Source organism: Protopterus annectens, chromosome 10.part0, assembly GCF_019279795.1.
Source record: "Protopterus annectens isolate FY-2018-M chromosome 10.part0, PAN1.0, whole genome shotgun sequence".
Classification (NCBI taxonomy): domain Eukaryota; kingdom Metazoa; phylum Chordata; order Ceratodontiformes; family Protopteridae; genus Protopterus; species Protopterus annectens.
In genome coordinates, this window is record NC_056744.1 from 1,837,234,698 (window position 1) to 1,837,247,197 (window position 12,500).

General features: G+C 38.9%; 1 protein-coding gene across 1 annotated transcript in view; it reads right to left on the bottom strand.

Moving 5' to 3' along the window:
• Nucleotides 1–1,937: 1,937 nt before the first annotated feature.
• Nucleotides 1,938–12,500, bottom strand: part of LOC122814089 (sulfotransferase 1C2-like) — a 185,406-nt gene continuing 174,843 nt past the window's right edge. The window contains exon 7 of the mRNA XM_044086699.1: nucleotides 1,938–2,161. Coding sequence (XP_043942634.1) covers nucleotides 2,049–2,161 — 113 coding nt within the window. The 3' untranslated portion in view covers nucleotides 1,938–2,048. The remainder of the gene's footprint in view (nucleotides 2,162–12,500) is intronic.

Below are 12,500 nucleotides of genomic sequence, written 5' to 3' on the forward strand. Positions count from 1 at the left end.
TAAGTAGATAGTTAGTAGTGTATGTATAGTTTAGTGTAGGGTTAGGTGTAAGAGTTTAGGTGTATGTGTGTGGATTGCTGTTTGTTTGGTGTGCTTGTGTTGTGTGTATGTGTTTTGGAACTGCAAATTTTTTCCCTAGGAAAAAATTCGCTGTTCCATATGTTCAATGTTTTCAACTTTCATTGAATAGGGTTCGATATTAGAACACTCAAAGTTTTGAAACTTCGGTGTTCTAATATAGACCTCATGTAGTTCCCATATGCAGGCTATAGGGTAATATACTCAAGGCGACATAATCAGAATCAGAATCACATTTATTGGCCAAGTATGCATGCATACAAGGAATTTGACTACGGTTTCAGTGACTCTCCAAGTATGAATTACATAAATGACATACATACAAATATTAAGAACAAGACAAACAACATACATGCAACTATTAAGAACAAGACAAAAAAGTAAATATACATATACATACAAGGTGCAAAGTGCAAGTCAGTGCAAGAAATACTGAAATAAACTCTGAAAGAAACAGGTATTAACAATATGTAAATGATACTACATAGTCCTTGGACACTTGGGAAAAGAATACCCAACCTAATAAGCTGAGTTAACTGTTTAAGAACTTGATGGTCTGTGGAAAAAAACTGTTCTTATATCTGCTTGTTTTGGTGTGTATTAGTCTATAATGCTTGGCCATATCTCTCAATATCTTACTGCAAGAAATCTGGATAAAGGCTGACAAAATGGGGGCACAAAGGATCAAAAATAGGGACAGGTTTTAAATATTGCTTTTATAAACTTAGAAGTTGCTAGAGTAACAAGGTCTACATTAACATGCATTTTCTGAAGGGTTTGAAGTCTGAAACTCAAATCTATGTCATTATTTGGTGACTTGAATCCTCAAATCATCCCAGTGATTTGCCAAAAAAACACAAATTTTATGTGGAACAGACAAAAATATGAAGCAAAAATCTGGACATTCTGTGAAAATCTGGACAGTTGAGAGGTATGCGTTTGGCTGATGGTAATAGTTCAAAAAGATGGTGGCCTGGATGTGAAGGGTCGGTGATGATCTTCCCTGCCCTTTTCATGACTCTGGAATAGTACAGGTCCTGTAAGGAGGGCAAACTAGCACCAATGATATTTTTGGCAGCCCTGACTATTCGGTGTAACCTGTTTTTGTCATGATTAACACACGCACACACACACGCGCACACACACACACACATACACACAGATGCACACACACACAGACACAGATGCACACAAACACACACACACACACAGATGCACACACACAGACACACTCGCACACAGACACACACGCACACACGCACACACACACACACGCACACACACACACACACACTCACACTCACACACACACACACACACACACACACACACACACGCACACACGCACACACGCACACAGACACACACGCACACACACACACACACACACACACACACACACACACACACACACACACACTCACACACACACACACACACACACACACACACACACACACACACACACACACACACACACACACAGTCTGTGCCATTATGGGTCACATACTACACTCAAGCAGATTACAGGATTATATGCTGCTCAGAAACAAATAGTACACACAGGCAGGCAGGTTACGGGGATGATATGCTCATGACCACATAATACACAGAAGCAGGCAGTGGAATGATATGTCCATGGTCACATGGTCTCACAGTATGTATGGGAAGTTTATAGAATTCTCCAGACACATTCAATTTATAACTTGCTGTTTTAACTGCTAGGCTATACATCAAAAGCTGTTATAAACTGAAATTTGCATGAAACATTTTAGTTAATTTAAATGCATTTTATTAAGAATTGGTTAAGAATATATATATATATATATATATATATATATATATATATATATATATATATATATATATATACATATATATATTGCAACGTGTTGTTATGGGCCTCTCTTCATACTTCTCTAGACAATGATAGGAGAGGAAGTAAACACTGGGATGTGACAGAAGCGCCTTCAGAGTATGAAGCGAAACTGAAGTGTGCTGTCAGCCATTTTGCTGCTGTACTGTTTGTCACAGACTTCATTCTGAGCCACGGTGAGGTGATTCTTCCAGTCTCCAACAATTCCTGGAAGAAATAAAGAAATAACGTGAGCCCAACAGATTTCAGAAACGCTTGAAGACCTTAATGTAAACAAGATTACAATGCTTAGCTATAAAATTACTGATTTTTTATTTATCTGTTTATTCCATATTTTCATTGTCTTTATCAAAGGTGTTAGTTTTTAAGGGGAAACAAGGTAATGTAGGTATGACAGAAGTAGAGGCAGAGGTTGGAAAACAGCATGAAATACAGAGTAAATTCCAGCTGGTGCATATGTTACTCAGCCTGTCCCATACAGCAGATCAGTGTTATATACAGCAAAACATTGTTAGCATTCATTCAATATTCATTTAAAGGTTTAAGTCCCACCACTGAGCACTTGTAAGCATAGAAATTACAAAAATAAAGATAAACAAGAATCTAAATGAATGTAGTAACAGAAAAGGAAGTACATATGCAAAAAGCATCAGTAAACAAGTTATACTTCATTAGTAATAATGAAAAATTACAATCTCATCAAATAAATACTTAGACACAAGTAACTAGATGCCACTGCAGTGGTGTATAGGGATGAAGCCCTGATTACATCTGAGGCAACCCACGTTTAGTTAGTGGCTCTGGCAACTGACAAGCGGCAGGGAGGGGTGGGTGTGCCCATCCTTGCTGGGAGGGCATTCGTTGATGACACTCCCTAAGTGGAGGCGGGCCCAAAGAGGTGAGTCACCCTCAGATGTAGTTGATGACTGTGGAAGGTGGGGAAGGGACTGGGTGTCGCATATAAAAGAAATAGATGGATGCAAAGATGGCCAAGCCAGTAAGATGTATCTAGGATCCGCAACTGGCCTCAGCAATGCCTGAGTAAGTCCTGGGGGGGGACTAGCAGTTAGCTGGTAGGCCTGTTGTAGATGTGGGGCACTGGGTAGCCAGGTAAGTAATATAATATTAAAAGGAATGTAACTAGAAAAACTGAAAAAAGCTGACTAATACTAGATTAAATCTCAACTCTCATTCACTCTCTCTCCATCTGTACTCCATTCACTCTGTATCATTTACGTGCATATCTATATAAATTACTGGAATAGTTACCATCTGCCTCATGACAATATAGCTGCTTACCTGTAACTCAGGTAATTTGTTGCTATCGGTATAAAACTTTATTTTTCACATCTCTGTATGTACGTGTGCCGAAGCAGGGCAGGTAAATTCAACACATTGTCCCTTGGATGCTACTGTAGCAAATTAGTGTAGCTCTCATCCTTACCACTTTCTCAGTCAAAGAAATACTGCTAGTGAGACGTAACCTTTTAACCACCAGCAAAAAAATACAACCCCAGGCAGAAATATCCAACCTCACAAATCCTCCGTGAATGATACTGCTAGTGAGACGTAACCTTTTAACCACCAGCAAAAAAATACAACCCCAGGCAGAAATATCCAACCTCACAAATCCTCCTTGAATGATTCTGAAAAGCCACTTCTCTGACAACAGTCTTCAACCTAGCATTATGGACATTTGGACTACCCTTGTTTCTCCTGCCAACCTTGTTGACTTGGGTCTCTTGAGACAATGAAGCAATTGCCTCATGTACACCGACAGCCTTCTACTAATAACTGACTCTAGTACAAAGTGCGAGGGATGTATCTACACCAAAAACGTAGAATCCATGCTCTCTAGAACTCAAAGCAGTAACACGGATAAGGTTGTCAACTCCCCCATCCCTACATATGCACATAGTACCACCACTCATACACATAGTATGCATCAAACACAAAAATCTACATATGCAGAGGTTCTCTCAAAAAATTTAACCTAAACACCAGAAACCTCCAAAACACAAGATTGCTACACTAACACAGTCCCCACAGCACACACGACACATAGCAACACCAGAGTCTCACCCACCAAGCCCATAAGGAGAAACACTCAAAAAATAAATTTTCTTGTCATTGGAAACTCAGTAGTAAGACACATGGATGTTCCACTTACCAAGTTGGACAAGAAGAAAGTCACGGTTAGCTGCCTCTCCTGTGCCAGGATTAATCAGATCAAACATGCACTCACGTCTCTTAGCAACAAGTCCCATTATTTATTTTTTATTTACTTAACATTTTTTTACAAGGAAATTCTGACTTGGAATGAGACAATTTTCAGCAAAGGCATGGGGAGAAACGCTCCAGACACATGTCTTTGTAACATAGGAGGAAACTGGAGCACCCAGAGGAAACTAATACAAATGCTGGGAGGACATGCAGACTCCACACAGAAGGCACCCCAGCTGAAAATTGAATTGGAGGACTTCTTGATGTAAGGTGACAATGCAAACCACTGCACCACTGTGCCGTCCAACAATTATGACTCTGTCATAGTTCATGTTGGTGTGAACGACCTGAGACATACCTCACTAGGCTATATAAAGAGAGACATGGTTGAGCTCTTTGAGTACATGCCCCAGACATGTATGTCCCTACCCTTGAGCAGCATACTACCCTCATCTAGAATGATGCCACAGTATAAACAAAAAATGATTGACTTCAATAATTGTCTTAGCTTTTAGTGTCATTCAAAGGCGATCCAGTTCCTGTCAACCTGGGAAGCCATGGTCAACAAACCTCGCTGCTTTGCCAGAGACGGTTTGCACCTGGCACCTCCCATGGTCAACAAACCTCGCTGCTTTGCCAGAGATGGTTTGCACCTGGCACCTCTAGGCTTTCAGCTGCTGGCAAAGGCTCTTGCCTCCCCCATAGTGCCTTTTTTTAGGCAAGATCTCAAAAAACATTACTAATGTGAAATTAGCCAACCAGAACAAAATAAGGATCTTGCTGCTAAATGCTAGGAGCTTAAACCAAATTCTGCACTCCCTGGAAGCACTTCTAGCACTAGAAGATGTAGCTGTCTGTGCAGTCACAGAAACCTGATTCAAGACCTCAGACAGTACCTCAGCCTTGCAAGGCTAGAATGCCTTCCACACCTTTAGACCGCAAAATGAATGTATGAAAACCAAACGAGGCAGTGTTTCTATCTATATTAGAGATAAATTCACCTCCCATCTAGTTAGAATAGACAACTCCAAGGAGTTACTCCAAGCTCAGATTACAGATCAGTAAACCCCCCATTCAAGTCATAGCCAGTTATAGATCCTCCTCCATGGGTCATGAAACACGTGAAGCCTACTTGACCAAACTGGAGACAATCCAAATTTTACTGAACATGCTGGTTATGGGGGATTTCAGTTAGCCCACTGTTAACTGGGAAACCTACACTAACCCCAGCTTGCTAGCACAAAAGTTCCTTGACTTTGTTAACTCAAATGCCCTCACTAACATGCTAAACAGGTGCATTGCCGCAACTGTCAGACCCTCATTAGTTAACCCTGACCACAAAACAGTCAACTTCGAGCACATCACTAACACCAGAACTAACAAAGGGTGCAATCAGACTAAACAACTTCACCAAGGCAAGCTATACCCTCCTAGGTGAATGTATAAATGCATTCTAAACCCCACCCCAAGCTGGAAGTGCTAACTATGCAGAATCTTACACAAAAGCCCTGTACAATCACTTGCATGGGTGTATAAACTCGGCTGTACCAGATAGAATCAAAGCCAGAGCCCCAAGTAAAATCAAGCTGGCATGGTGAACTTCCCGCATCAACAAACTGTTCAATAAATGCAAAAATTTGTCCAAGAAAACAAAGTCAAGCCCTCAAACAACAGAAAAGCACCCTCCTCAGACTCAGCAGGCAAATAAGTCTACTTGTCAAATCCTCTAAAGGCTCCTTTGAGAGAAACTTAGCAAGTACAGCCAGGGATAACCATAAGGCCTTTTACAGCTACATATGTAACCTAAAGGGTAGGACCCAAACATGTGCAGAACTAGTGGCCAACATTATCACACACACACTGACCCCACGGAGATAGCAAACCTGCCAATGGATAGGTTTGATGAAAATTTTACTCCCTTATCCCCTCCTAACTTATCAAAACCTTCCCCTCAAACTCCCCCCCCCCACCCTACATATCTGAAGAGCAGGTCCTCAAAGCCCTGTCCAAGGCAAAAAACACAGCCTCTATGGGACCAAACGACACCATAGGCTGTTTTCTAAACAGCCTAAAACATGAACTAGCATCACCATTAAGTACCTTTTTCAATCATAGCCTAACCACAGGCTTTGTCCTGTGGATTGGAGAACAGCAACAGTTACCCCCCCCCCCCCAAAGGTGGCCTAGCAACAGACCAGGGAATTACAGACCCATAAAGCTGGCCAGCCTCATCTGTAAGGCCATGGAACATATCATTATGGACCTCATAAATGACATAGGGGACCTCCAAACCCTGGGTCCTACCACATTCGGCTTTGTCAAAGGTAGATCCTGCCTGCTAAATCTGGTAGACTTCTTTTAAATGTGACCAGGACCACTGACGAGGGCAAATCTGTGCACACAGCATACCTTGACTTGGCAAAGGTTTTCAAATAATCCCACATTCAGGCATTACTGATAAACTTAGCAAACCGAATGTAAACTCTTTCATTTTAAGATGGGTTGCTGGCTCACAAACCAGACACACACTATCAAATTGGGTGACTCCACATCAACCAGCAGACCTGGTACCAGTGGGGTGCTACATGGGTCAGTGCTGGACTCCCTACTGTTTGCTATATACTTCTCAGAAGTTCAGGTCAAAACTAAGGGATCGTGGCTGACCAAGTTTGCAGACGACTGCAAACTAGGTGCAATTACTAAATCCCCAAATGATGCCAATATACCTCAGGAGGGTTTCACACAGACCAGTGACTGGTGTATTACAGGAGGGTCTCACACAGACCAGTGACTGGTGTATTACAGGAGGGTCTCACACAGACCAGTGACTGCTGTATTAGTCACAGTCTCAAATTGAATGCAAAGAAATGCATCATTATTCCCTTTGGCACAAATAATCTCCCTTCAAAGTATCAAATCAACAACAATACCCTAAATACTCACAAAGTGGTAAGGGACCTGGGATCATAAGTTGATTGAAACCTTAACTTCAACCACCATGTGTCTACTGTAGTAAGGAAGGCTTTCTATATAGCACACTTGATTAGTAAAGGCATCGCCTCGAGAGCAAAAGTAGTTATAACCCCTCTATACTCGGCACTAATCCGGCCCATAATTGAGTATAGTGCCCCATTCAGCATGTACCGTACAAAGCACCTGCAGCAACTGGCGAGACCTCAGAGGTTTCTAACAAAGAAGATCAAGGGGCTCCAGCATGTGAGTTACACAGACTGACTAAAGTCCCTGTCACTGTACTCCGTGTTGTGTAGACTTCTTAAAGCAGACTTGTGCCTGGCTTACAGAGCAGTCTAAGACCCAAACCTAATTAACCTGCTGCATATCTGTAAATCAAATGGGACTAGGGCTACCCATATCATGGTCCTAAATACAGCCTGTGACTTAAATATGGGGACATGCTGGAGGGACAGATTTATCTCTCAGTGACTGCCACATCTTTGGAACAGGCTACCAATTATTGTGAAACAGAGCACCTCTATGACACTGTTCAAGAGGAACCTGGACGAGTGGATAGGGCACCATAAATCCTTACCGGGGATAGCACCCACAACCCTTCTGGATATGGGCAGTCATCACTAAATACAATCTTGGGTACTGACTAGTATTTTCACGGTATTACATTGGGATGAAATGGCTAGACTTAAAATGACCTTGAGGTCAATAGCCTAGTAATCATCTACGATCCTATGATCATGCAATTTTTATATTATCTATAAAAAGATTATACATATCTATATGTAAGTGGAGCTTTTCTCCCTGGGCCTCAGCTGAAAATAGGTTCCTTCTGACCCACTTAGACATTCCTGTTAAACAAATGTCAAATAAATAAAGTCATTAATTAACTAATTAAAAACAATTAACATTATAATCTAGAACTCATTAATTAATTTTCTGATATATTTGTTATCGCTGGGTATCAGGAGCCGTTCTCTGCACTTATGGGTATGAGGACAGAGCTAATTGTGGATGGAATGCTGGTCCAGCACAGGAAACACACACATGCACATGCACACACACACACATACACACACACACACACACACACACACACACACAAACACCATGGTTAGTTTAGAGTATCACAAGTTTTCCTACGGTATGTCTCTGTGTCTAGGATGTTGGAGGAAACTGGGACATCTGAACAATACCACAAGGATACAGCTTTGACATGCAGACTCTGCAGAGATGTCACTTCAGCTGTGAACTGAAAAGGGAATTAAGAGTTTAACTGTCTATGAAAAAAATATTAAATAAACTAGCTGCCTGCAGTACCAGTCTCAAGATCCCCATTGATGTGATCAGTAAATATTAAAATGTTTCATATAAAAGCATTGAGGTAACTGATATTATATGCAGCAACTCAAGTATTATCTAGAGGAAATCTACATGTTATATATTTGTACGAATTGACATGCCTGTAGAATACTGAAATGAGCTGGAAGAAACTGGAAAGAGACTGGAGGTCCCAGTCTCTCCTTTATGGGCCATATCTTTTGGTACCTTTTAGAATAAAGTCTGCTCACGCTGTAGTTCGGTTAAGAATGGTTTAGTATGTACAGTAGAGGTAAACAACAATATCTGAATCAAATCTTAATGTCCAGATCTTCTGCAGTCGTACTGTCCATAAATTCTGTACTCACAATGTAAATGTAACAGTGCCAATAATTATGTCTATACTTTCTAAACTCACTATACTGTCCGTAAATTCTTTACTCACAGTGTAACAGTGCTGATAGTTATGTCTGTAGTTTCTGCACTCATATTCTGATAGTTCTGTCTGTAGTTTGTGTACTCATATTCTGATAGTTATGTTTGAAGTTTCTGCACTCATTCTGATAGTTATGTCTGTAGTTTCTGGACTCATATTCGAATAGTTATGTCTGTAGTTTCTGCACTCATATTCTGATAGTCATGTCTGTAGTTTCTGCACTCATATTCTGATAGTTATGTCTGTAGTTCCTGCACTCATATTCTGATAGTTATGTCTGTAGTTTGTGTACCCATATTCTGATAGTTATGTCTGTAGTTTCTGCACTAATATTCTGAAAGTTATATCTGTAGTTTCTGAGCTCATATTCTGATAGTTATGTCTGTAGTTTGTGTACTCATATTCTGATAGTTATGTCCGTAGTTTCTGCACTCATATTGTGATAGTTATGTCTGTAGTTTCTACACTCACATTCTGATAGTTATGTCTGTAGTTTCTGCACTCATATTCTGATAGTTATGTCTGTAGTTTCTGCACTCATATTCTGATAGTTATGTCTGTAGTTTCTGTACTTATATTCTGATAGTTATGTCTGTAGTTTGTGTACTCATATTCTGAGAGTTATGTTTGAAGTTTCTGCACTCATATTCTGATAGTTATGTCTGTAGTTTCTGCACTCATATTCGGATAGTTATGTCTGTAGTTTCTGCACTCATATTCTGATAGTTATGTCTGGAGTTTCTGCACTCATATTCTGATAGTTATGTCTGTAGTTTCTGCACTCATATTCTGATAGTTATGTCTATAATTTCTGCACTCATATTCTGATAGTTATGTCTGTAGTTTGTGTACTCATATTCTGATAGTTATGTCTGTAGTTTCTGCACTCATATTCTGATAGTTATCTCTGTAGTTTCTGCACTCATATTCTGATAGTTACGTCTGTAGTTTCTGCACTTATATTCTGATAATGTCTGTAGTTTCTACACTCACATTCTGATAGTTATGTCTGTAGTTTCTGCACTCATATTCTGATAGTTATGTCTGTAGTTTCTGCACTCATATTCGGATAGTTATGTCTGTAGTTTCTGCACTCATATTCTGATAGTTATGTCTGGAGTTTCTGCACTCATATTCTGATAGTTATGTCTGTAGTTTCTGCACTCATATTCTGATAGTTATGTCTGTAATTTCTGCACTCATATTCTGATAGTTATGTCTGTAGTTTGTGTACTCATATTCTGATAGTTATGTCTGTAGTTTCTGCACTCATATTCTGATAGTTATCTCTGTAGTTTCTGCACTCATATTCTGATAGTTACGTCTGTAGTTTCTGCACTTATATTCTGATAATGTCTGTAGTTTCTACACTCACATTCTGATAGTTATGTCTGTAGTTTCAGCACTCATATTCTGATAGTTATGTCTGTAGTTTCTGCACAAATATTCTGATAGTTATGTCTGTAGTTTCTGCACTCATATTCTGATAGTTATGTCCGTAGTTTCTGCACTCATATTGTGATAGTTATGTCTGTAGTTTCTACACTCACATTCTGATAGTTATGTCTGTAGTTTCTGCACTCATATTCTGATAGTTATGTCTGTAGTTTCTGCACTCATATTCTGATAGTTATGTCTGTAGTTTCTGTACTTATATTCTGATAGTTATGTCTGGAGTTTCTGCACTCATATTCTGATAGTTATGTCTGTAGTTTCTGCACTCATATTCTGATAGTTATGTCTGTAATTTCTGCACTCATATTCTGATAGTTATGTCTGTAGTTTGTGTACTCATATTCTGATAGATATGTCTGTAGTTTTGGCACTCATATTCTGATAGTTATGTCTGTAGTTTCTGTACTCATATTCTGATAATTATGTCTGTAGTTTCTGCACTCATATTCTGATAGTTATGTCTGTAGTTTCTGCACGTATATTCTGATAGTTATGTCTGTTGTTTCTGCACTCATATTCTGATAGATATGTCTGTAGTTTTGGCACTCATATTCTGATAGTTATGTCTGTAGTTTGTGTACTCATATTCTGATAGTTATGTCTGTAGTTTGTGTACTCATATTCTGATAGTTATGTCTGTAGTTTCTGCACTCATATTCTGATAGTTTAGTTATGTCTGTAGTTTCTGCACTCATATTCGGATAGTTATGTCTGTAGTTTGTGTACTCATATTCTGATAGTTATGTCTGTAGTTTGTGTACTCATATTCTGATAGTTATGTCTGTAGTTTGTGTACTCATATTCTGATAGTTATGTCTGTAGTTTCTGCACTTATATTCTGATAGTTATGTCTGTAGTTTCTGCACTCATATTTTGATAGTTTAGTTATGTCTGTAGTTTGTGTACTCATATTCGGATAGTTATATCTGTAGTTTCTGAACTCATATTCTGATAGTTATGTCTGTAGTTTCTCTATTCATATTCTGATAGTTATGTCTCTAGCTTCAGCATTCTCTTCCTGAATGACATCATTAATATTCTGGAATGCTGGATATTTGACTTGAATGTAATATTCTGGAATGCTGGATATTTGACCTGAATGTTATATTCTAGAATGCTGGATATTTGACCCGAATGTTATATTCTGGAATTCTGGATATTTGACCTGAATGTTATATTCTGGAATGCTGGATATTTCACCTGAATGTTATATTCTGGAATGCTTGATATTTGACCTGAATGTTATATTCCGGAATGCTGTATATGTGACCTGAATGTTATATTCCGGAATGCTGGATATTTGACCTGAATGTTATATTCTGGAATGTTGGATATTTGACCTGAATGTTATATTCTGGAATGCTGGCTATTTGACCTGAATGTTATATTCTGAAATACTGGATATTTGACCTGAATGTTATATTCTGGAATGCTGGATATTTGACCTGAATGCAATATTCTGGAATGCTGGATATTTGAAATGAATGTTATATTCTGAAATGTTGGATATTTGACCTGAATGTTATATTTTGGAATGCTAGATATTTGACCTGAATGTTATATTCTGGAATGCTGGATATTTGACCTGAATGTTATATTCTGGAATGCTGGATATTTCACCTGAATGTTATATTCTGGAATGCTGGATATTTCACCTGAATGTTATATTCTGGAATGCTGGATATTTGACCTGAATGTTATATTCTGGAATGTTGGATATTTGACCTGAATGTTATATTCTGGAATGCTGGGTATTTGACCTGAATGTTATATTCTGGAATGCTGGATATTTGACCTGAATGTTATATTCTGGTATGTTGGATATTTGACCTGAATGTTATATTCTGGAATGTTGGATATTTGACCTGAATGTTATATTCTGGAATGTTGTATATTTGACCTTAATGTTATATTCTGGAATGTCGGATGTTTGACCTGAATGTTATATTCTGGAATGCTGGATATTTGACCTTAATGTTATATTCTGAAATGCTGGATATTTGACCTGAATGTTATATTCTGGAATGCTGGATATTTGACCTGAATGCAGTATTCTGGAATGCTGGATATTTGATCTGAATGTTATATTCTGGAATGCTGGATGTTTGACCTGAATGTTATATTCTGGAATGCTGGATGTTT